General features: G+C 38.6%; 1 protein-coding gene across 4 annotated transcripts in view; it reads right to left on the reverse strand.

Annotated features, from left to right (window-relative positions):
• HMGCLL1 (3-hydroxy-3-methylglutaryl-CoA lyase like 1) overlaps positions 1-26,720 on the reverse strand; it is an 87,850-nt gene that overhangs the window by 12,509 nt on the left and 48,621 nt on the right. For all 4 annotated transcript variants that reach the window (XM_069805982.1, XM_069805979.1, XM_069805980.1 and 1 more), the window contains one exon: positions 24,435-24,623. In XM_069805982.1, coding sequence (XP_069662083.1) covers positions 24,435-24,623 — 189 coding nt within the window. The remainder of the gene's footprint in view (positions 1-24,434; positions 24,624-26,720) is intronic.

Raw genomic sequence — 26,720 nt, forward strand, 5'->3', positions numbered from 1 at the left:
AAGTGGCATCTGAAAACACCCAGAAAAGTTTGCCAGTTCAAGGCAGGAGAACCTCCTCCTGTGGAGTGTCACCTGTATTACTATCAGTAGCCTACTTCAGTGCTTCTCAGGGCTCTCACTGTGAGAAAAAACAAGAAACAACATACTGCCAGCATTAAAAGGGTGTGTCTTCTAAAGGCAATGGATATATATACATAGTAATTTCTTGATATGCTTGTACAAACACTTGTGATACCACTATAATTCTGCATTTGCAATGCAGATCTCATAACACTGGGGTACGTGTTGCTTATTATTGTTTGTTCAAAGTGTTTGTGAATACATGGAGAGGTATGGGAATACCACAGCAACATAAAGGTAACATGGAATACACATCTTTGTCTAAGCACACCCTAGTATTCTCAGGTAGCCTCTTCTGAGTTAATTCAAATTACCTCCACTGGAAGCTGGAGTGAGCTCAGTCATTTTATTTTATTATACATGCAAGAGCATAAAAAACGATGTCATCTGCTGGGTAAGCAGTGAGAGCAGTAACCTCCAGATGACGGACAGTGATAACTGCTCTGTCTTTTAAACCATCGACTATTCTGGCTAAACAGAAAAATTAGAAAGTCTAGCCACAGCTTTATATTGGTAACATCCTTGGTATGGCAGCTTTCATCCTAGTACAAGACACTTAAACCATTACTTCCCAGAAGCAGCGTATAAACATGTTTATGTCTCTATGTGCTGGTTCTGGCTGAGGCAGGGTTCATTTTCTTCATAGTAGCTAGTGTGGGGCTCTGTTTTGGATTTGTGCTGGAAACAGTGTTGATAACACGGGGATGTTTTAGTTACCCCTGAACAGTGCTTACCCAGAGCCAAGGGCTTTTCTGCTTTTTACCCCACCAGCGAGGAGGCTGGGGGGGCACAAGGAGTTGGGCGGGGACACAGCTGGGACAGCTGAACCCGACTGACCCAAGGGATATTCCAGACCATAGGACGTCATGCTCAGCATATAAAGCTGGGGGAAGAAGAAGGAAGGGGGGGGACATTCAGAATGACAGCATTTTTCTTCCCAAGTCCCCGTTAGGCGTGCTGGAGCCCTGCTGTCCTGGAGATGGTGAACACCTGCCTGCCCATGGGAAGTGGTGGATGAATTCCTTGTTCTGCTTTGGTTGCATGCACGGCTTTTGCTTTACCTATTAAACTGTCTTTATCTCAGCCCATGAGTTTTCTCACTTTTACTCTTCTGATTCTCTCCCCCATCCCACCGGGGGTGAGCGAGCGAGCAGCTGGGTAGTGCGTAGTTGCCAGCTGGGGTTAAACCACGACACTCTATAATGGTATCTGCATCAGGATGGATTTGCCATTTTAACATTCAGCCAGTTGTAGATAAGTTCTTGACATGGTGTATATAATACAGCAGCTCTGACTGACCTCCAAATCTGACATGTCTTCAAATCAGTGCTCTTTATATGCAATGAGCGGGTGTCTCTGCCTTTAAGATATTGCCCTTTAAGGTCCTCTTCACAACACATCTGATAAGATGTCTACTGCAACATACTGCTATTTCAGCAGCAGGCTCAGCTGCCTCTGTCTGCTCTTGCTTGTGGTATGGGCAAATACGTGTTTTCTGATTTGTGTGCAGAATCACTGCAGTTCATCTCCAGTGTGGCCTCATTCAAAAAGTACTTAAACAATCCATACTCCAAGCTCCATTCTAACAGTGCTAAAACCAGATGTTGGAAAATATCCTTCAGCAGCACTACTAACTAATTTGGAGGTTAATATTACAGCCCAGCCTGTCCAAGCACAGAGTCTGAAATAGCACCTAATAAATAACTTCTCTGCAAGTTTGAGCAGCTATGAAGCTGTTTTGCTTTTGCAGCCATTAAAAGCATAAGAGGCTCTAAAAGAAAAGCTAAAAGTTGACATAATGTGTAAAACAAGGCCTCTTCCTTCATCACACGTCCAATATTTGTCAGACTTTTACAGGAAATAATGAGACTCAAGCCTTTCACCAATCTGAGCTTGCAAAACATTCACTGTCAATATGCGATCTTTAAAAAGGCCAGTGTCATCGTCACTTCCTGACAGGCACTAAATTGTGCTGAGATTCATGAGAAGTTGCACTGCGGCTATTTTGTAGCATATGTCCTAGACGAGCACTCACCGAGCTGCTTACGCAGGGACATGTGCGTGGGTGAACAATGGCTTGGCTTCCAGGACAACTTAAGTGCTCCAATCTTTTTTGACACTTGCAGAGTTTTGATAATCACTAAATTCCTGACAGTGGTTCCTGAACACCTTCCAAACTTTAGCTTTGGCTAGCTTTATCTTACTCTCTAGAGAAGGCAGAAGACTTTTTGTTCCTGTCCCATGCTAACTTCCTAATTCCCCAATGAGAGAGGAAGGAATTAAATTCATCACCTTTGTCAAATAGCCAGTTTTAACAGGAAACCATTATTGCCAGTGAATAATAAATGCTTCATGTTCCTCAGTTTGCTTTACTACCTCCCCATAACTTCTTGTTGGGACAGTCAGTCTCCTTCCTTACTGATCTTTAAACGTGGCTTCATCTGACAGAAGTTTAATTTTGTCCCTCTCTTAAAAATGGCAAGGTCAGCATCAGTAACTCCAGGGATGCATGAGGTATAAATCAGAAGCTATAAACCATGTCTCTCATAAATTAGGATTTTTTTTAAACTATGAGATTTTGAAACCATAATATCGAGGATCCCAGGTATGCATTAAACAGGAGAAGATTTGTCGTCCCACAAAGTTTAGGGGCCACAGCATGTGAAGTTCAGTACCACAGTGCCTTAAAGATAGGTGCGTGTAGAATCACTGTATTAGTTTGGCATTTGTTCAAGGAAGGGAGACGGAAGGGAGGAATAAGTAAAAGGAGGACCTACACAGGTTAGGTCAAAAGTTGTCCACACAAAAGGCAGCACAAGACTAACACTATTTAATCCTGCAGCCCTGTCAGTGCCTAGCTGGCATGCCTGGTGTGGGGTGGTACTGTCATATTACTGTGTCTCTCTGGCATCAGTCTGCTACCCAGCACTACTTGGTATGCCATCAGGAAAAATGCCTTCTCCTGTAGAGATAGAGATAACCACAGAAATATAAAATACTATGCCAGCAATGCTTTGTGAGGTGGATGTGCCCAGAGAGACCATTCCGCAAGTTACATTATCACGTTATCTAAAATCAAAGCTTGACATCCCCCTTTATTTCAATAAAACAAATGTATGTAAAGAAATATTATTTTAGTATTTGAGCAATTAGAAGCATAAATTTCTACTTACAAGGCAATAAAATGGGACATCTCTCTGTGGAAAACCCTGAAAGTTAACTGCATTTCCTTCCTGCTTCTTTTTCTCTCAGCTCTTGCTAAAGATTAATGCATCACAAAAGAAAACACTACTTTTCAGAGTTAACTCCATCACTACTGACCACAGGGTGTCACTGTTACACTAAAAGCTGTAATTTCCCAGTTCATTTAGTTAGAAAATTAATACATTCAGAAAAAAAAAATCCTTTTCTCCCAAAATATTGAGATGCAAGCAATGTGCGGGCAGACATGCTGCATAAAATAGGTTAATACAGCATTCCTTTAACTTATTATACACATCTTTTCATATTGCTACTGACACATTTATTATAAGCAAAGCTGGCAATGACATCTAGAGTTAAAGTTCCCTAACGCTTTCCATCATAAGGCCCTACTTTCAGTTGTTTATTACTTTGTCAGCCTTTAACTGCTGGAGCTTATATTTTCCATGCCTTGTCTCTGCCTCAGGCTGGATTGTTTTGGAAAGTTTTAGTGAAAAATGGGGTTGGCCACTTCCGAGAACAAGTTTGGGGGAAGAAAAACGCTTTGTTATGCTAATATTCAATAATTCTAACATGAGCGTCTTGGAGATACTCTTCTAGCTTTGCACTGTCAAATTTGGCACAGGAGGAATACTGCTTTTAAGAGATCACACAGTCTGGACTTAGTTATGAGCTTAGGCACGCAAGCCACCTCATTGTCAGGAACTGGTCAGTCTGGTAGCTAAAATGTCCGAGGGTCAAGAGAGCAGCAGCTGACCACACTCTTTCCCTCAACCTCAGCAAAGAACTGTGAAGCAATTTCTCTGAAACTGAGTTGGAAAATCTGTGTCCCGGGCTGACAGTGCATTACCTGCACAAAACACCTCTCACCGGAGGGCTCAAGCAGCTGAGATACGTGTGGCAGATCCAGTTCTTCAAAGAATGTTTCTGGATGTTTAGGGGGAATCAATGCCATTAAACACGAGACCGGTTTTGAAATTTTGAAAAGCTTAGACGGTCCTAATAAAAATCCTATGCCATAACAAAATTAATATTGGGAAGCAGATGTTCACAAACACTATTAATATTGCCTACGTAGGTTTATTTTGCTCCTTTTTTTGAATATGTGCAGTCTTTTATTTCCAAGACACCGGGGTTTGCTAATTCAGAGTTGTACACAATTCGAGCTGCTCCCTTGCTAAGGATCACAAACCTGCAGGGGGAGCAGGAGACACATTCAAGGTCTCGTTGAAGCCCATGAAGATGCAATGACCATCAAGAAAGAGCACTGAGTGACTTTCCAGTCTCCTTTCCTTCCCTCCCCAAGCAACTCAGGGGATTGCCAGATTTCCCAGTTCAGCTGCTGCTGGTTTGAAGTTATTGCCTCAGATGCTCTTCAGCAGAAGTTGCTGCTCTCAAGTAAATCTCTGGTGGTTTCGCAGTTTGTCTCCTTGCTACGTCTTGTGAAATAATCTGATCTAAAAATGCGGGATATTCATTTTATAGATTTAAGTTTGGACACAGTCAGAAGAGCAGTTAAACAGGTAGAGCAGAGAAGATAATAATCTTCGGATCTGGAGGGAAAGGGGGAACTAGAGAGGAAAGAAAAGGGCAGCTTCGGGGTACGCCCAGAGAGAACCATTTAGTCCAGAGATGCAACAACTGTGCCAGGCGGTCTGTGCCCTACGTGCAGCCAGGTGACAACCAGGCTTTTGTCATGTGCTACAAGCCACTGTAAACACATAAAAATAAACTGAGGGATTTGAATGGACAGGGAAGACAAAAGGATTACTTAACTTGATGGCAAAGTTACTGAGGGTTGCTCTGGGAGAGGAAAATTTTGCTGGGACTGGAGAAAGCATGATTGGAACTGCTGACAGTGAAGGTCTGATAAAGAAATAAAATCCACTCACTTTGCAAGGGATGGCTCACAAAGGATAAGCAGAGTAGAGATGTACCCACTAAAATAAAATGGCTGAATTATCGTAACGGCTGAATTACGGGACATCAGCTGAGAATGGGTTGAATGAAGGATGGAACCCGAGGTAAAAAATCAATGTTTCAGATGCAGGCTGCAGAGAGCGCACTTCACTGTGAGTTACGATATTGAAAGAGGACAGAGTGCAAGTATGGATAATCGGGGAAAGGCACTGATCTAGTATTTGAAGTGCCTGTGGGAAATGCGGAACATGTGAATCCATCAATGAAAATGGCACATCTGACCAGAGCATCACAGTATCTGAAAAGGTTACTTTTTCCTACATTCAGGGAACATATAACCTAGTTCATCTATCTTAGCTATCCCTTTTATTGGTATCTATACCTTATAATGAAACTACAAATTCCTTCGATCTTGTTCTTCAGTCCTGGTTAGCTTCTACCAACTCCCAACCCTTCTAGTTACTGGAAAACCAATTTCTGTTGATTCACTCTGTGGCTTAAGCTGGGTGGCCAAAACTGTTCCTGCAGGTCTAATTTCCCTCAATTTGTGTAAACAGAACACTTTCAGCATGATGCACCAAGTGGCAGAGGACACTAGCTTGTAGCAATGTGAGCAAACAAAATAGGTGGGTGGCAGAAAACATCTATTTTTATAAAATAAATTTGTAGCAATGATGGCGTTTACAAGAAAGCTGGGAAAATAGAGCAGAACTATTTTCATTCCACAGTAGTATTATGGTATGTCAGCATCAGGGTATCTAAAGGAACAAAATAGTAACAGCATTTAAAAATCTCATCTGGCTTCAATTCAGCCGGAGCCCTCGCAGAGCAGCACCTGACTCCCCTAGAGCCAGGAACATCACCCACCCACAAAACCCACTTTGTTTTGACTTTCATTCCCCATGTTATCTCTGAAATCACACCCACCTGCCACTCAGCAAAAACTGGGGACCTCCCGGACGTCCCCAGGGCTCATCTCCAGATGTGCTGTGGAGTCCTACAGAAGTATCAGCTCCTTGTCTGGGGCTGATCACCCACACAACATGTGTGGTCTTCCCAGTCTCAGAATCCCCACTGGCTCCTTGGCATGGAAGCTGGGGAAGCTCAATGGACCAACATGGGTGGAGAGACCCCAACCTGACATCAGGCATTCTAATGGGTTCTTCAGGTGTCTGAAAATGTACGGTAAGGTCAGCCTCTTCTCTGTCTTCCTCTGTGTACCTTTCTCCAAGGAATGCTAAGGCAGACCCCAGTTTAATCTGTTGGACACTAAGATTGATGCCTGTTAGTTCTAGTATGATGACATTTTCTTCCACAGCTACTTCAGCTTCACCCAGTGCTTCCCATCTCAACTGCATAACGAGTTTCCACATTAGAGTGAAAAGACCTTTTCAGATATTAGTGACTTATAGTATTGTTCCCACTCACACCTTGACAACTAGACCTACACTTGTTTCTCCTGGATGTGATGATATACAAAGGGAGGGAGCACTTGATAAATATCCTTCAATCCAAGTCTCCCTTTTCTCTGCCACATACCAGAACATCTGCTGAAGGTTTTGGCTACTATTCCAAACATGATGGCAGTCACGACGTATTAAATTATCTGTTGCACATTAGAATTTAAAGTAGGTGACTACTCCCATCTCGCGCTTCCAAGGCTTTTCCTCTGATGTCAGTACCTACACTTTCCAGAAAATTGCTCAGGTTACTCTTGTAACTATTACAATGTCTTCCTTCCCATTTCACCTATTTAACAGGAATCAAGCTAGGCTAGAGTCAAACCTCCCCCCCGCCCCCAAATAACCAACCCAGAAAGATTTAGCTGACTTAGAAATGGAGCAGATTCAGCAGTGGGGCTAGAAAAAAACCCACACATGCATCCAAACACAAATACATCCAGTAGTCAAGCAGTGGTACTAGCCTACCCAGGGCTCAGGTTTTTTTCTTCTCTTTCCTTCTAAATAAATGTCCTAACTGTTGGGTAATGTGGGACACCCAGGCAGCGAACCACAAAACTCCTGTCTATGGCTTTTTTCTCATTTGAAACCAAAACTATGCTACACTTCACAAACACGACAACATCTAAATGGAAGATCCTACTGAAGCTGAAGTTTTCAGCTACTTCAGAAACATGAGGAAGGTGGTGGGTTCTGTGCACATCCCTGAGAAATCTAGCCCCTCTCTAACTTCATCTTTGTCCCTCCACTTTTCAGATTTTTGCTGCACTTTCAATCTCCTTATGCAACAGCAAGATATAAAGCCCAAGCAGCGCAGTTCAACTTCTCAAGAAGAGTCTGGCATTTTATACAGCCCCAGATCTCTTGAAACTCCTCAACTGCACAGAACTGGATTGGACTAATTCTTACTTTACTGAAATTATTATTCACTGGGAGCTTGCTTGAGCAAGGGCATAGACTTTCAAGACTGTATTATTATTATTAGTTGTAATCTGCAGTTGGAGTTCATAGATTTGATTCCTCTTCCAGATCTCACTAACAATCAATGAAGTATCAGAATTCATTAATAAGTGGGCAGAAAGAAAAGGACCTGATTGTATCAGAGAACAAAAGTCTGTTTTCATCTTTTTAATTGTTGCTATGGTTTTCATCTTTTGGGGGGGGGGGAGCAGAGCAACAGCTCTGTTAATTCCCGAGGCTACTTATTTTGCAAAAGAAGATACTTGAACTTTTCTAAAGGAAGTCACACATTTCCAACAGGGTACATGTGTTATAATGATATAATTTGCTACTTAGAACTGGGAAATCATTTTAACTTTCATCAAGTGTATAAAAGTGTTATCTTTATGCATTGTTTTAGTTGTTCAGATTAATTTAAAATGTACTACAAGGATGTGCAGAATTTTGAATTCCAGTTTAGTTTTTCCATAATCCATGGTATCTTTTGCATTTTATAATAATAGCCACAATATATGCTTCATACTTACAATACATACTATATGCTCATAGCAGTTATTTTCTAATGTGAGAGATTCCTCTTCTCTTTTCTGGACATATATCTCACAACACAAATAAAGAGTTGTGCATCCTACCTCAAGCTGAATAGATGTGTTATCTCCATCATTCATTATCACTCCACATTAGATTTAAAGTCTAGGCCAAAAATAATTTGTACAGTTAATGCTGTTAAATAAAACCTGCACTTTTCATTCAGACATAACTATTTTGAATCTCTCTTAATTCTATTTTCATAATCCCCAAACGAAACAATACTTTATTCTATTTTAGTATGTAGGATGTAAGGAAGTTCAGAGATTCTGTTTCCCGATATTCATTGACAAAACACACTCAGCATAAAGAAAAGTGGATTGCCAAGATGTATGGTAAACTACCCTTAGAAAAAACCTCCTGGCATTTATTACATCATCTGGATTACACAGGTGCATATCGATCTTCTCCTATATTTGGAAAACAAGAACTGCATTCTCCATTCAAATGCTTTTAACTTATTTACAGCTAGATCTGGAGACTTAATATTTATCATCACAAAGTATAAAGCCAAATGTGCTTTTTCTTCAGGAGCACCAAAGATTAACAGATTAGAATGTGTTCCACATGTCCATTTTACTGTCAAGAGAATATTAAAGAAGTTTTCCAGCTTCCGCAGCTCAGCCAGATGTCAATGGATCCCACAGTGAAGCAAAATTGGCAGAGTAGCCTTCTCATGACCCCGGCATTGTTTTATCAAGGATCAGTTTAAAAGTATAAAGGGCCATTTCTTGCTGAGATCTGTAATGTTTTTCAGCCCTTTTCCCCTGCAATTACACAAAAGTGCTGACTTTGTTGAACTACTGATATGCAGTAGTATTTCTTATGACTTCTCTCACACTGTGCTGTAATTGCTGTTTGTGTTGGCACAAGAAAAGTACCACGTCTTGTTTCCACTGTACATTTCTGGACTCTGGTTTCAGTAACATCAGTGTAGGATATTGTACTGGGCATATGTTTTGTTGTGTAAACATTAACTGGCAATTTACCCTGTCAATCTGCACAGTATGGCCTCTAATTACCAGAGGTTGAGGGGCTTCAGATGGACATTTTATAAAATATTTACAGTAGTTATGCTGCTGCTTTTTTTTCTTCACTAGTATCTGTGCTCTGAAAATCATTGCAAGGAAAAATAATACAACAACATCAAAACCCATAAAACAAAACCCAACAACAAAACTAAATGTATTCATTCTTGCACACCTCATTCTCTAGAGGAACTAAAGACTAGGTTCCCAATTAGTTAAGCAAAAATTATGGCAATATTGCAGTAGACAGCATGGTATAATAAGGCACAAGATATTTCTGTTTTCTTTCAATTTGATTATTCCCTTTTACATCTTTTGTAACAAATAAAAAAATAGCGTATTATTTCTATCAGTACTTTTTTTCTTAAAATACATTCTCACTAAATAGCCCCTGAACTTGCAAACAGCTATGCACATACTTAATTTGATTCAAGCCTCAGACAAATGGTCTGTTGGTAATGTCTTGTTGGAAAAACATAGCATCTACTGCAAGGATTTAGAACCAAGGAGCGACCTCTCTTTAAAAGCTCTGGAATATATGTTCTAGACATTCATCTATATAATTTCAAGGAAGCAGAACTTTCCATTTTGTGCTAAAATATAACATCCCGAGTAGAATTCCAGGATGGGATTAAACTGTTAATAATTACAGTAATGTGACCAAAGAAGATGTAATCAAATAGGGCATCTTTTTGGACGCCATAGGCAGAGTGAATCTTTATTTCAAATAAAGTTTTCACCATGATTTTCATCATAATGCAGGAAACTAAAAAAAAGTGTGAGTTTCTCAGCTTCTACTATTCCATTATAACTGGATCGATTTTGTAATATTCATCACATTGCAATACCATATCACATTACAATACCTCCAAAACAATCTTCCCTTCCAATACGTTGACTAATTAATTGCTAGCTAATAGCTAGGTGGGAAGCCACAAAATGTAATGTCTTGCAATTTTTTCCCCCTTATCCTGAATAAAGTTTCTTTTTTAAAAAGACAGTTGCAAATTGCTCATCCAATATATCTGCCAACAGTAAAGACAGAACTCTCCTTTTTTTTAAAAAGGCATTCAACTTAGCATCTTATCTTTTGCTACAGATGCACATTTTTATATTGCCTTGCTAAGTCTATTTGTATTCTGTTTGCTCAGTTTATTCTTTAGAGGAAAAGATACTACATCAAATTGAAAATTGTTACCTATTGTTGCAACTCTTAGTGCAAGCAAAGTCTTACTGCTATGAACAAAGATCAGAGAAAAATCTTTCTTTCAATAATTGTTTACTTTATGAATTTGAAAGGACTCTGTGTTAAGCAAATCACATCATTTGCCTCTGACAATCTGTCACCACATAGCACTTACACATAGCAACAAAGGAGAAAAAAATTAAATAAACAGGAAAATATGCAAGCTGGCAAAAATTATGGAGCATATAAAACTATCATTCATTTATCTTTAAAAATGATCAGGAAGTTTTTATTTCTGAAAGCCTGGCTGTTTCAATTTGTACTGTAATATTTCAAAAGAAAAAAAAAAGATAAATGACGAATGAATTGACTCAGGAGACTGGTTCAGTGTTGCTTCAGCACAGCACAGAAAGAAAAGATGACTGTCATACTTCAAGTACTGCATCAGCTTTGGTTTCTGTCTTAACTGAAGAGTCATCTTCGACTAATTCCACTGATGCAAATGGTCACTTGTTCTCATATGGCTACAAAGATCCACCCAACACACTCATTTAGAGTGAGTTCAGGAACTTCAGTCTGTCTGATCATAGCGTCTCCAGATTTTCTGCAGTTTAATCTACCTTAGGAAACACCCTGAGAGCTTGTTTAAAGCCACCTGATGTATCTCAGCAATAGGAAGTAACTCTCCCTCCTTCATTGATTGCTTCATTTATTCTGGTTCCGAGGAGCCATAAATATGCAAGAATGGCCAGAGGTTTAGTTCCACCCCCTCAGCACAGCTGTCTGTAGAGCTGCCCAAAAAGGAAGGAAGCATCATACTGTAAACACTGCGCTTCCCTACTGGAGACACTGGGATTTGTCATTTCCCAGGACTGCTCCTGCCATGGTAAACTCCTCTGACCCTTGCTTGGGTCTGAAAGGCAGGTTCCATGCAATACCCTCTTCTTCAGGCAGAAACTAGAATAGACACACTCACAAATCACAAGAGGTAATGAAAAGAAAAAATAATTTCCAAGTGGGAAGCACTGTAGTGCTTCTGTCCTTATTTTACACTTGCTGTTGAACTTTAAGAAAAACTACTTCAGGGTAAAAAGGGAGGGGGAGTAATTTCCACTGAGGAGAAAAATACAATGTCTAAAATAAAAAGTCTAAAAGCCATTTATCTTCTTCCAGCTGACATATACAGTCACAGCCTGATTAAAGTGCAATATGATTACAGGGAGAATTTCTAAAACCAAGTCAAGCAACTTTTATAGAAATAATTTATTTTCAAAAATACCATGAAAATTGAATGAGGAATTAAATCCTGAATAAAGATCTGGTTTTAAAGGTACTTAAAATAATATCCTCACCAAACTTTTGAAACTTTTCTTTCACAATTGTTTTTAAAATTATGTTGAAATATTATATGTTATTTCTTTCACTGCATCACATACCTTTTTAGTGTGCAGCATGTAAGCTGAAAACAAAGGGAAAGTGAAAGGAGTAAGTGTACCACAGTCAATCAAGAAGGGGACTAGCTGAAAACACAAAGGTAGATACATAACTAGTGGCATATTCATTTGTTCTAGATTAGAAAGTATCTAAAAATATATACCCTAGCATCATCATCATAAGTACACCTTAATCACAGGAATTAATAGGTGGTCTAATGAACATAAACCTAGTATTAATCTAGAACACATCTGAGATGACTATTTTTAAATATAGACATTGATTTCTGTGGTGTATTTAAATCAGAAATTTAATTTAAATTGGCATGTTAGCCATGTCGGTTACAAAGACTGGCCAACACTTTCCAGATTCAGATCCTATGGTAAGCTGCTTATAGCTTTGCCAATCTTTTACTAATGAAGCTGATATCCTGTGGGATGGATATCTGCCCTGAACTACAGTGCTGTGAAAAAACTTAGCCCAAACAGTTCGGCTTTTCAGAACAACTTACACACCCACTTAAATGTGTCATGTTAGTAAACAGTGATGGATTCCTCAAGTTCTCACGCCCCCATGCCTCGAATCAAAGACATGCAATGTGGGGAGTCCTACCTTAGCTAGAGAGCTGGATGCAGGGTGGGGATGTTTAGGAAGACCTGTAACAGCTCGGCAGTGAGAGCCCCAGGGATGCCAGCAGCACACTCAGAGCTGACCAGAACCTCTGAAATCTCACCTCAGGAGACATCCTCGGACGGCCACTAGGAATGACAGCAAAAAAATCTCTCTTTTGTGCTGTTAAGACACAGGAACTTGTGCTCTTTTGTGGCTGTGTATGTATATGACCCATAAACTAAACGGCTTCAGGGCTGGAACTCAGTTGTCCACTGTGCATAACTCTTGGCACCGTCCCTGGCACAGCTTTGGCCAGGGCCAGGTAGTGTTCCACTGAACAATTTCTGGCACGGTCTGGGAACTAGCACCATTTAGGGATCATTCATAGTTGGCAGTCTGGAAGTGCTGACCTTGTTTTGGAGGGTAAGAATTTGATTTTATGGATGCAAGCTTTATCATATCAATTGGCCTTAGTGCCAGAGAGGCCAGGAGGTACTGAGTCTGGGAACACTTTAAAGGAGTGATATAGCAACTGTAGGAGTGCAAAGGCTATTCGGACATGCAGTCTCCTATCTAAAATTAACGTGACAGCTGATGAGATAGAACTTGATGAAGAAGTGCACACTGTGGGAGGGGTGCCGAGAAGGGCGAACGGGATGGGCTTGCAGGGATGGAGCAGTTCTGAGAGAAGCAATTTGTGTGAGCTACTTCTCTGTGGAAATCCAATTTCATTTGTTGTGAAAGTTGGAAAGTGTGTGAAAGACAAGCAAGACACCATAAAATCAAAAGGGGCAGGTAACAGCTGTGGAGAACTAGCTTGTCTTTCTGTGAATGAGAGAGTGCCTATGTGAGGCTGCGTGAGGCACAAAAAACTACCTTCAGGCCAATGAAAACTTCATTTTCCAGGCATCTTGATAATATAGGCACTGATTTTCAGGAATTGAATCAAAAACTGTTGTGAAATAACAGTTATCAGTTCAATTTCTGATAGCTACAGGCAGTCATCTCATCAAACCTACAGCCAGCCATGTAGTCTCATGTCAAAAAAAAAAAAACCCAATACTACCTTTTTTATGCATGCAATCCAGTTGAGGCACAACAGAAATATGCATGAGGAATTTGACACCAATGTGCCCTCACCATATTTTTTATGCATGTTACAGATCAGTGACTTCAGTTTTCTAGTGCTATATTTTCACAACTCCTAAAAGTACTAAATATTTATTTTAAATTGGGCTTAGCATTTTGAAAACTATTTTATACTAATTTGTTCTATAAACACCTGAAAACCTTTTTTGAAAAGCCTTCTTACATTTCCAGCATTTGGAAGTAATTTGTTTCTAGTCCAAAAAAATGAATGTCTGTCTGTAACAGAAAGAGCTGGATTACTGCCCAGTCCACTTCAGAACTGGATGATGCTGACTCTTAGTCATTTAAATAGTCAAGTTAAACAAGACACAGTTGGGATGATAAAAGGAGATCTGTAAAAAGACTATTGCTCTGGCCATGTGGACTTACAACTATCAAACAATGACTAGGAAAATAGTGAAAAAGAGGAAAAAATTAACGTAAGTGCCAGGGAAAATATTAGGATTAGGTGAATGTAGGAGCACAGTATCTGTTCACATCGTTCTCCTTCTTGCCAGTGAGCTGCCAGCAGGATATTTACTCTGCCTAAGCGCTGATGGAGGCAAAGAGTGGCAAAAAGGCATTACAAAGGAGAACAAAGGAGACGGGAGGCAGACACTAACAGTCTGTACCAAGTATTATCCTCAAATGCACCTATTATCTGCTGGTTTTGTATCTAAATTATATTCAATGCTATTTTGTGTGAGCCTTGTTTGCAAGCACAACTTTGCAAGCCTCTTATTAGCTGGCAAAAGGTGAAATAAGACAGAATTGTCTTCTTGTATTCTATTAATACTAATTCCTTTCCCTTTTACAAACTATAGATCCAGATACGACAACTAAAGAATGATGCAGTGGAACAGAATCCGATGAAGACCAAAGAATCATTTAAAGTAAATTCTCTGAATCTGTTTGGTTTTGCATGGGAAGATGCACATTCACAAGAGGAGAAAGATACACAGTAATGACAGCAATACTACAATGCCTGTCAGGTACTGGTCAACCAAATCAGTATGGCCTTAATGCTTCTAGATTTAATGAATCAGAAAATGATCAATGAGGCTGAAATTGGAATGTACCACCGACACTGAGGAACGAAATGTGCAAATGAAAGCCACTTACAGGATGGGAAGCTCAGAAATGAAAGCATTTAAGATGTGATTAGGAAAGCTACAATAAAACAGCATTCCAAAAAAACAAGTAGAATTATGCAAGGAGGATGCAAGCACAGAAAAAGAGAAAAGAGCATAGAATGTTTGGGCCAAATGAATTCTTTCTATAAATCTACAGCTTCAATGCTATTAGTACAGAAATTATTTTTGGCTTTAAGATAGAAAACTAAAACTGCTTCAAATTTTATTTCTCTAGTTGCTGCAGTGATTTCTCCATTCATATTCCATTTAGACCTAGGGTGATAAATCGATATGAACTTGCAGAGATATAAAGAGATACGTAGATTTGCATGAGAAATTCGAGGTTTAAAAATGTTTTAAAAGACAGTTGAGGTTTGATTGTAAGCCAAAGGGAAGTTGTGTCTACTGCTCCAAGTCAGGTCTAGTGAGGGAATTTGGAGACGAGAATAATCTATAACTGATGAAGGATCTCTTTGTCTGATTAGTATCCTGAAACAGACTTAGACTTGAGGTTTATTGGTTCAGTAACTAGGGTTGAAAGCTTCTGAAATTCAATCATCACATTAGAGGCAGTTAGAACAATGTAGATTTCTATTATTTGTTAATCATTTACAATAGACTAAGTTTCATTTAAAATAAAAAACAAAAAACACAAAACCATACAGGTTACCTATTGGTATATGCATGCAAATATATCTTTGCCTCAGGGACTCTGGCTGCTATTTCAGTATACAATAACAAATATATTCCCTTTCCTGTCCTAAAAAGTTTAAAAAGTAAAAATCTTGAAACAAAGTCTACTGTTTAAAATTTTTTTCTAGTAATAGGGTAACAGTCATAATAATAGCAATGAGGAATTTATTTTTGAACTATCAGGCTATCAAGTTTTTCTGAACCACAGGGAGAAAGGTCAAAAACTTTCAGCTCCTCAGAAATTGCATACTATGTACATCCTGCAAAAAGCAGCAGAAAGCAATAAAAATAGGGTTGCTACTTCTTTTGTACTGATCTGAGGAAAGAGCAGGAGTGGTACTGCCTGTTCATCTGCGTGCTTTCTTATTTTGCTGAAATTACAGTCAACAATGTAAAATCAGTACGTATAAAAAGGAAAAAAAAAACAACCAAAATCAACAGAGAAAATACTGGAAAACATCTCTCAGATTTTCACTATGAATGCCTGTTTTCATTTTCTTCCCATGTGTAGGTCTGATTTATTCATTTGCGCAGTATGTTTTTTCACTTACAAAAGTAACTAGCTGACTGCTCATAGCAGCAATATTATTTGATAAAACGCAAGTGTTTTTCTACTTTCCTAAAGCACACACCCTCTTTATAAGTTTTCTTCACAGAAACCTTGCAGTCTTGTACCTTTTTACAATTCACCTGCCATTTTCCCCCTAACTTACCTGCTTTCAGATACACAGTCTTATTCACCTCTGTCTTGTTAGCTTTCAGTCTTAAACAATTTTACTCGCTCTTTTCTTCCCTAATATCATGTACTCCTTCAGCTCAAACATTTGATTTTTTTAATTCCTAGCTTTACCGAAGTGCTATGTTGTTTCTAGGAGGAAAAGGGAATAAAAGGAAACGGAAACAAAAAAGCAAACGTGTTTTCTAAAGAACCTTGTGTTATTGCTAACAGCTCTTTTAGTTTGCTGACAAATAATTCCAAAAGTATTGTTTACACTTGCAAACCAGAAAATACCTGGTAAGTGCCTAGGATAAATTAATTCCTAGAGAAATCCAAAAGTAGAAAGCTCTAGGAAGACCCTTATTTAAAAGGACAGGCATGTTGTAATAAACAGTCTCTTGCTTTACCTAAAACTATGTGTATTCCTATACTCTTTCTTTTGCTCCCAAACTTTTTTTTTGGATGTTTTAGAATATTACACAGATCTACACTTACATATTGCGCTAGCTACCCTGTTTCTCACAATGGAAATCTAAAATTTGAAAAGTTTAATTTCTACAATTTAGAACAACCGCCCTTAACATCAGCATTATGGTATTGCAAATTATTCATTTAAGCAGGAAAACCTGGGACCCACAGGCCAATACTTCCACAGCCCTGCTGATGGGTACTTTCCAGCCTGAAGAAATTCTGTTTCATAACTCCATTTGTTTCCTGCCATTTAGCCAACTTTCCACTTATTACATGCCTCCACGCCTTAATATTAACTTCCAGTGCAGAACACTGTAAATTGTTTTCTGAAAAATCAAAGCATATGATGGCCACTATATATCCTTTGTCTTCTTTGGCAGTGACTGCCTCAAAGAATTCCAGCGAAATATTGAAGCATGACCAGCCCTTCCTGAAGCCTGTACAGCTATTCTCAGTCAAGCTGTGTTTTCTAATGTTTCCCTATCTGAACCTTGAAATTAGCTTCTGGAGATCTCTGTTAAGTCTTTGCAGTTTCCTAGCATATCTTTGTAAACAGCAGAGGAAAGTAAACTTGTGAGGTCTGCTGAAACCTTTCCATTTCTATGTGTTTCTCAAAATAGGAATGCAAAAATGTTAACATTTTTTCAAGATCCCAAAACATGTGCATGCTCATAACAGCAAGTCTTTCCTACCCTCGTATTGTGCTACATAAATTCTTCAGAGAGCCAGGCCATGCAGGGGAAGGGAAATGGAGTGTTACAGAACTCAGATAATTTCATTGGGCATGTATGTATTTTGATCACTTGCCCACTCATATACCTTAGCTTTTTTTAATCTCAAAATTACATTCTATACCAAACTTAAAATCTATTCAGTTTCTAAACTTCAATTTCAAAAATAAATTTTAGATCTAGACTTCATAATAATAATTTGTACTTGTCTGATGCTCTTCCTCTGTAGATTTTTTTTAGCATTTCACAAACTAAAAGAGATGAGGCTTATTCCTGTTTTACAAATAAAAAAAAGTGATGTGCACAGTGACATGCTAAATCAGGAAAAGACAAGCCAAGATGTTATGGTTCCTGCCTCCTGTACCTCATTAATTTCATACAATACCTGCCTATTGGCTTAAAAAAATCTGTCTGTAGTACAGTATCGAAATTTTAACTAAACAGTCATGACTATTTTTGCTCTGTTAAAAATTAGTTTAGATGTAAATAATTTCATTGCCAGGCAGTGGGTACCCCAGCACACTACCGATAATAAAACAAAATCGTTAACGGTATTTAATGTATTATTCAAGCAAGAACTTTGCCAGCCCACTACATACAAGTTCATTTCCTCAATTGCGATATAACTCTCCAAACCCAGTATTTTTTGATTTGTGTTACAACAGACGAATACGGCTAGACTGCCTTCTTCAGCTAGAAAGTTCATATTCTCTGTTACATGAGAAATTCCTAGCTCAGTCTAGCACAATGAGTACATGCAAGGCTTCATGCTTTTTCATGGTTGCTTACCTATCCTCGCTACCTTATAGCAGAAGTGTCAATTTATTCTACTACACTATAGCTCTGAATGATTGTGCTTTGTGGGGAATTAAAAAGACAGCATTTCTTAGAAATAAAGAATGATATGGTGTCTTTTTTTTTTTTCTTTCTTGATACCATCTTGAATGTTCAATTTCAGGTTGCTAATGAGTTAGACAGGAGTTGAGAGATGTAGATGTATGAGCAAATTTATGATCCTACCAATGGTCATTAGGAAGAAGTTGTTGAACTACCAACGATGAACATGACGCACAAAAGTCAATGGTAGATAAATCTGGGAGACAGCTTTTAAATCTTTATTCAAGGCCTGTGCATACACTCTGTTCTCTGTTTTACAGAGAGAAAATGAAGGAGTTCAGATGTTGGTTAAACCTAGACTGTAGACAGATCAAAAGTCCTAAATTTTGATGCTCCAAATGGGTGATCATTTACATTAGCACATAAATAAATGTGCCTACCTGAATTAATGACGCTTTGAGTTAATCCTGCTTTTTTTGTTCTCTTTTAAAGTCTTTGTTTTGTTACCCAGCATGCTGTGGATTTTTTGATTGCTGTTTCATACTTAGAAAACCAGGGAACCAAGAGTTTTTAGGTTTACTGTTGAATTTTTACTTATATTATGTCCTCATTGCTCTCTTCTAATACAGCATTTTGCAACAAAGCTCATCTAGTTTTAAAATCTCTCTTAATTTTGTGGCCCTGTGCAAGCAACCATTCCAAAGATCACAGCCCAGCTATGGTTTTGCATTAAAATTATGAAAAAGGGGGAATTTCAACATAAATCCAGGAGAAAACTGCTGGTTTTAACCTTGTATCTCCTTGGAAATGAACTCCAAAGAACAAATAAGGACAAAAAGCTCATGAAAACTAAACCAAAGGAAAATGAGCTTATGAGTTTTTACAACATAAGGTTTTGTAAAATTGTACTTCAAAAAAAGTATCCTGTTGCTTCTTTTTAAATCAAGAGATTAAACTGTGACATGGCTGTATGCATAAGTCCATAAAAAGGTAACAAATCACCAGCAGAAACCCTAGAACAACTTGTATGTGACTAGTATACACATGTATTTGCCTTCTTCCGATTCGGCCTCCCACCATTGCTATCCATACCTTCATGCCATTTTACTGTCATTCCTTTTTATCACTTCTCTGTTCTATTCAGCTACTCTAACTTACATGGCTTCTAGCCGTACCTACTAGTCATTCACTGGGATAAGCTAGCATGAGACCTGCATCTTTGCAGACATCTATTAAAATAAGCTAGACAAATCGAAGGCAATGGAACTGCCTGCAGGATCCAAATGCTAAGTGAATTTTCTAGTACAGAAATATTCTTACAGATTCTGTATTTATCTAGAAATTCATCATTATGGGTATAGTCTTTTAGGTCAGTTAGTCACAGAAATACAGGTCTAAAAACTTAAGAGGGGAATGGCAGTGAAAGTAGTCTGGCACATAAAAGAGACGTTTAAGTTCTGTCAGACACACCAACTCCTCAGGCTGGTTTCTGGACTCTTTTTTTTTGACCCAACAGAGTTCCCAGTGCAGAACTGTTGTACACCCAGACACCAAGAAGTGCTTCCCGGATCTAACACGGGAGCAACATCTTGCATCTCTGCAAGACAAAGCCTCCAGCTGAGCTCCACGATCAAAGCACACAAGACCCGCTAACTCTCACAGCTGCTGTATCTCCCAGCTCAGCACCCACTCCACTACCTGCCATTCAGAGCCATCCTTAAAGCTCAAGATATTGGCTGCTAGTCCCTCTTCTAAAGACTTGACTGTCCCGAGCAGCAGCAAGGACAGACTGCTCCACAAAGGAAGGCAAGCGAGGAGCCAAGAGTCCCAGCTAGGCAGGCAGTGGCGGCAGCCTCACCGAAAAACTCCAAGAAGTGTTGAATCATTGATTCAAGATCAGATCGGGACTGGTGACAGTAACCAGGATCGGTCACAGATCACCCAGGTCTGAGGCTAATCCAGTAAATCAAGCCAGAGGGTGAGAATCAGGGATATGCAAGACTGGGAGCAAAGTGCAACTGCAATGCTGCTGCAGAGTATTTTAGGCAGGGGCCAAGCACAAGAGCTTCAGGTTTAAAGCCACCCCCAAGTGAAGGAGGGGGAGCCCCCACTGAGGGTCCTTAGCAGCAAGCAACTCCTGGACAAGAGATCTTAGCAGCAAGCTGGCCTCCAACCACCGTCTGAAAGGGGTCTTGACATCCCGTCACTACAGGCGAGCTCAACAGCCACAAACAGCAAATCCTGTATTTGAAAAAATAAAAAGGACAAGCTAGGTACTTGCATCTAGGAGCTGGTTCTGGGTGGGAAATTCAGCTCACCTAAGGCTTCATATGTAAGATCACATGAATCACGGAGGAGGGAATTTTAAACACAGTCTTTTTTCAGTTGTTTAACTTAGGCTCTACCATCTCAAGCTGCTGGCCATTGTGAACTCTGTCCCTGTAACACAACGAACCTTGTGAATTAATAAACCATGAACTTCAGCATCCATGCTCAGACTCCTCTCCTGGCTCTGGCACTTAAAACTTAGCCATATCAACACTGAATGCCTTTGTGTGAGCCTAGTCCTTACTACATAAGTAAACTGGATGCACAAAAATACGCAAGTTGGTTAGTCTCTCCAGCATGCACCAAAGGGGCTAGAATCTATTCAGTTAAGTGATGAAGGGAAGAGGTCACCAGCCAGCCGTTTCTATCTGGATTTAAAAAAAAAAAAAAAGTTTATTTAATCTTTAAAATTCAGGGATCTTAAAGACACTATTAAATATTTTAAACTCTCTGTAAGGGGATATATTATAACGTTTGTAATGAAAATCCATATTCAGAAATTTGGATTTTGCAGTCTGAACCTTGAAAGTTTAATTAGAGGCTTGATAAATTCTGTTTCTGGTACTAAAGTGTGGATTTTATTTCAAAATTCCTGTTTTCTGGGAAAAGGAAGCACTAATAAAAAATAATTTCATTTGGCAAATCATCAATCTCATTCACCTCATTGCGTCCATTAAGGTGGAAATGATTACACAAGGTGGTAAAAATCCTTGCTCCCCATAAGTCATTAGAGTTTTATGCTTGTTTTCTCTAAGTTGGGATTTGATCCCAGTAGTGCGGGGATCAGTTTATATCAATGAATTACAATAGCGATTTGAATTTGATAAAATTCTATGGGATTACCATGCGATTTTTTCGTTCACTGAGGTATCACTACGGGCCAAAACTCCCCTTTGCCTCTTAGCATATTCTTTCTCATGTTCGGATATGCGCTATGAAAACAAACAAAGCTATTTCTGGCAGCTACACAAGCTATGCAAAACAAAAAAGAGTTCTGTATCACTTCCATTAAAAAACTTCCCCTTTCTCACCCGTTCTGTACACGCTATGGGAGTCAACTGTCAAGGTAACAGAAATCTCCTCAGATCAATGGTCTACCTTATTGGGGCCTCTCCAGCACAGAACTTTCCTGACCCATCTTTTTACCCTTCCTTGGAGGTCTGTAACAATTTCCTATAAATGTTTTACTACTTCTTTTAGCTACATTTTGTGTTTGTCACATTAGCTAACGCACATATGTAATTTTACTCAAAATACCACAACCTCTAACTAGATTGCCACATCACTTCCCATCTTCTGAATTTGTCTCTTTGGTAAATTTTATACTCTGATATTTTTATATTAAACCATTTAACCAAGAGCCAGTCATGTTTCTACTTTAATTGTTTACTGTTTTGTTCTGAAGTATCATTTCATGTTCCTCACATTTTTACACAGATTCTCTTCATAAAAGAAAGTTAATTTCCTTTCTCTATGCAATGCTTTCTATCTATATTATTCACTTCAACAAGTTAAAAAATTACTTATCCTTAAAAAGTTGGCTAATCTCTCTCCCATCTTTCACTACCTATCCTTTTGCTAAAACAACACACATAAAACTGAATACTAAAATTACAAGACTACTTCCCTGCTAATTTCTTACACAGATACGGCCTGTCAGTTCTAGATGACTTTGGATCAGCCCCAAACAAAAGAAAATATTTTGGGTAGTATAATCCTGCATGGAACAATGTGATCTGTATAAAAAAATCACTTACTGAATCACCAGCACCTCTTTCCACTCCTAGGAGATCTCCCATCGAAGCAATGCCTGAATTAGTGCAGAGTTATTTGTGGCTTTCCAGCTGTCATTCATTAATTCTTAGGAAATACAATATACAATACAATAGTACTCAGCCTGAGGTTGTAGACTGCAATGTCTTAGGAAGAGTGTAATTTGCCTGCTGAATGTTCTTGAAAACTGTTTTCAAACAATAAACGTAGCCCATTATTTCTATAACCCCTCAAACACATTTCACTCCTGATGAAATATGGTGTTGGTCGCACAGACGGGAATTGCATCTGTGGAGAATCTGGTCTATGAAACAAATGGCTGAGTTGAAGACAAGGGGTTTTACTCCAGCACTTTGCCATTCAGGTATCTTTGGCAGACAGGAAAGCACAGGCAAGCCTGACAGCAGGGGCTAGAAGTGACCTGGGCACTCTGATCCGCTGGCTTTGGCACTTTACCATTAGAAGTTGTCCTGTTTTAGAAAGAGTATTGCTTAGCTATCATTCACCGCTAGCCACCTTGTTTCTTTGACCAGAAGAATTTCTGTAGCAGAAACTGAGCACGTAGGGAAGTTTTCTGGTGGGTCTCAGGCACCCCTGGCTTCCCAGAAATCTGAGAAGGCTGCATAGGGATTTTTGTTTAGGTCTATTGCTCTCTTGAATTTAACACGTTAATTAGCCTGAACTGCACATTAGGTACCTGAGAGCTTTTTTCCCCTTTAACTCTTACATAGTTAATTTAAGAAGTAAATAAAAGGATAGGAGCAGGAGGTAAACCTGAAACAAGAATCACTTATAACAAATCCTGGGGTTAACAAAGCACAGCCATCATTCATTGCTTAGTAGGCACCATAACAGCAATTATTTTAAGGAAGGATTTGAAAAACAATGCTTCAAGTATTTTTATGGCGAACTCCTCCCATGCTCAGGAGTTTTCATGCTTTTAGCTATTACATCTGCAACTGAAGCTAACTGTGAAATTAGCAATTTATTTATCCCATGGTACATACACACACATTTGCAACAGTAAAAGTGAGTAAGGGTCAACAGTGAACACTGTGAGTAAAAGTTAGAACCTTTTTTACCAGATTTTGACATTCAGTATTTTATCAAATACCTGCAGAGATTCGCATATTGAAACATTTCCCTATTCCTTCTTGTTATTTTTATCACTAATACTGCTGTTATTTTTAAACAACATAATATGAGCTCTGCCAAAATAAGTCAGGACAAAGGAAAGTTGACCTTAAAAATTGCTGCCTGAATTGCAAGGAAGCAGAAGATGCCATTAAATATAAAATAGAACAATAAAGGCCTACAATTTGTAAACAGCTTTTGATTTTGTAACATTTAGTAAAAACAGGTCTCCTTAGGAATGCATGTACACATTAAAATATTTTTCAATATTATATCTTTACAAAAACTACATTAGAACTTGTAGTCTGTTTCTTGTATTGTGTCCTATTCTTAAAAATATTAACACAAAGGGAAAAATATCTCTTATGGAAATTAACTATTTCTGATTATTTAGTCACAGATGTGAAAGAAGACTAAATAGGATATGAAGCTGTTGCTAATCTTATTTGGAAAATTTAATTAATAAAAAAGCATACTGAAGGGGTGTTAACAGTGATAAAATTATCTACACCACTCTGTGTACATAATTACCAATGATTTAGATTTATCCATCTGAAATCAAGCTGTAATTATGCATTATTCTATTTTATATTTAGACACCTCTGTAAAATAGACAGTTTAGTGAGCAATGAACACAGAGATGCTCCTAAGAAAAGTGGAATCTGAGACATCAGAAAATAATCCTATCTTATCTCCCTCATTTATCCAAAATCAATGGAATATAATAATCACCGGTGTTTCTTACTGATTTTGCATACAACTGAAGGTAATAAGTAGATAGGAACTGAAATTTTCTTGCAAAAGCAACAGCAGTGATACTTGTAGACAATCCAATGTGTGAGCAATACTTTCTGAAAGTTTAGTGAGTGACTCTTTCCCTTTCTAGTAATTTCTTTAAGGCTGGAATCTTTTAAAATTGTGCATTTGAATTAAACTAAGACTACCACTATCATATCTATAAAACGAGAACCTGAGTTACCTGTATGGCTGTGAGGATATTGGCTAATGCCTGGCCATATGTGTCATGACAGTGAACAGCAAGAGCACTCAGAGGAATTTCTTTCATAACAGCTTCCAACATTCTTTTCATACTTCCAGGAGTCCCCACACCAATTGTGTCCCCCAGAGAGATTTCATAACAGCCCATACTGTACAGCCGCTTCGATACCTGATTAGAAACAGAAGAAACATGAAAAGGTCAAGATGAAAGAATACAAAATAGGGTCAAGAACATACATTGGACACAATTCTGTACAGGTTTCAGGCTTTGACCCACCGAGGTAGACCTATGTATCAGAAACCCTCTATTCATTCTTGAAAATTGTCACCCAAGAAGAACGTCACATAGATCCTCTTAGTTTAAATTTATAGTTCTGCTTCTGTACACAGAACAACCAACCCAGCCAAATCCATCAAAAACTTGCTTTTTGACTCTCCCACAGAATCCAAATAAGCAAGATTTTACACTATGAATTAAGTTTCTGTCAAGTCCTTTCCCAACATTTTCCTCTCTCTGGGGATTTCCCAGCTGTTTGGTTTTCTCCATGTAATTTTCAGCTTCCAAGTTGTGCAGGGTAAAGACCTGCCCTTTTGTTTGCTTATTACACAGACCTAAGCACATGGCTGAACTATGACAATAAATATTTAACAAGAAGCCTGATTTTGCTTTCTGTTGGCACTGAAAACATCAATGAAAACTGAAGTTTTAACACGTAGTTAATATTAATTTTGCTTGCTTTTCATGAAATCAAACATTAAAACACTGACGAAGCAAAACTGTAACTTAATTAACATTCTAGTCTAAGTTTTAAGATTTTTCTTAATACCAAACAAAACCTTATACAAATAGTTCTCATTTATGCAAGCAGAGCCCTAAATGTTTCTGGAATTACATCTTTGAGGAGCTTTTTGTATGAGTAAGAGATTTGAGGTCTGGCTTCATAACGTTTGTATGGTGAGAGACATACACTTGGAAGCACAAAATTATGTTTGCACCAAAAATATTGCTTTAGAAATTGAATGTAGGATCTTTCCATCTTAGTTTTGTTGAATTTATTTGGAAAGGGTTTCACCTTATTTTCAGTTGCTGCGTATGTTTGTCCCCTTTAGCATTTCCCACTGTGCATCAGCAATCCCGAAAGGCCGCTCCACTGGAATGGAATCCCAATCTGGGAATTAACAGTTTAGAAATGAAAAAAATATGACCCTTTTCCAAGAGATCTTCAGTTGCACTGCACTCTGCTGTTAAAGCAATTCCAAGATTTCATCAGTGGGATTGCTGTGAATATGTCTGAGAAAGCTGACAAAGTGCTAGACGAAAAGTCTCGGAAGTGCTGGATGAATATTGCTGTTCACTTAATTCAAAGAACAGCTGAAAAAGAACTTCAAGTAGTCTGAATCGTCCTGCTTAAAGCTTGGAAATGCTATGACTATTTCAAATGTAGTAAAACTCTTTGTGCTTTAAAGTCAGAGCCCCTGGTTCGTATCAACATAAATTTAATACACACTTCAAGAAAGGGACATTCACCAGACTGCAATAAGGGATTCTATCTCACAGCGTATTTTTATATCGTCAACACATGGCAGGTGTTTTAACTGGACTACTGCTGTAAGAAAAAAAAGTACCATCTGCAGTTAGTGGTGGATTACCTCTAGTTAATTCCCAAACCTCAGTGTTTGTTTAAGATCAAGATCAAGGAAGAAGACGGCATTTTTTTCTCACGTTCTTTTTAATTCACAATTCAGAGTTTTTCTAGATGACCATTTTAGTGATGACAAAGAGAGTATATAAACTGCTAGAAATCATACTGCATTCACTTCTTCCCCATGCTCAGTCCTTAGGTCTTTCAGCTTTCTGAAAATAAAATTCTGAAAGATGAAAGAAGAGAGGGGGAAACTCTGCTAACAAGCTGAGCATCATCACTGACTTGTCATGATCTAACCTTAAATTGACCTTTAAAAAGAGATCTATATTTAATTTCAAGAAGAGTGTGCATGCTTGGAAGCTGAATGGGAGTTTTTCATACTGAATTTTCTATCCTACCATAGTAGGAGGCAGCCCATTAGTTATAGTTTTGTAAGTTTTCAATGTGGATTTTTGGGAGGAGGGTAGGGGAGAAGAGAACGCACTGTTTTGTCAGTGTAATCAGGATGTGATTACGAGCTTGCAGCTTTGTTGATTGAACAGGGTTGTGTTCTGCACCACTGAGCAGTTTTACTATGCATGAGTCTTGTGCTACTCCCCTTGGGAATACTGCCGTGACAC

This window comes from Haliaeetus albicilla, chromosome 18, assembly GCF_947461875.1.
Source record: "Haliaeetus albicilla chromosome 18, bHalAlb1.1, whole genome shotgun sequence".
Lineage (NCBI taxonomy): Eukaryota > Metazoa > Chordata > Aves > Accipitriformes > Accipitridae > Haliaeetus > Haliaeetus albicilla.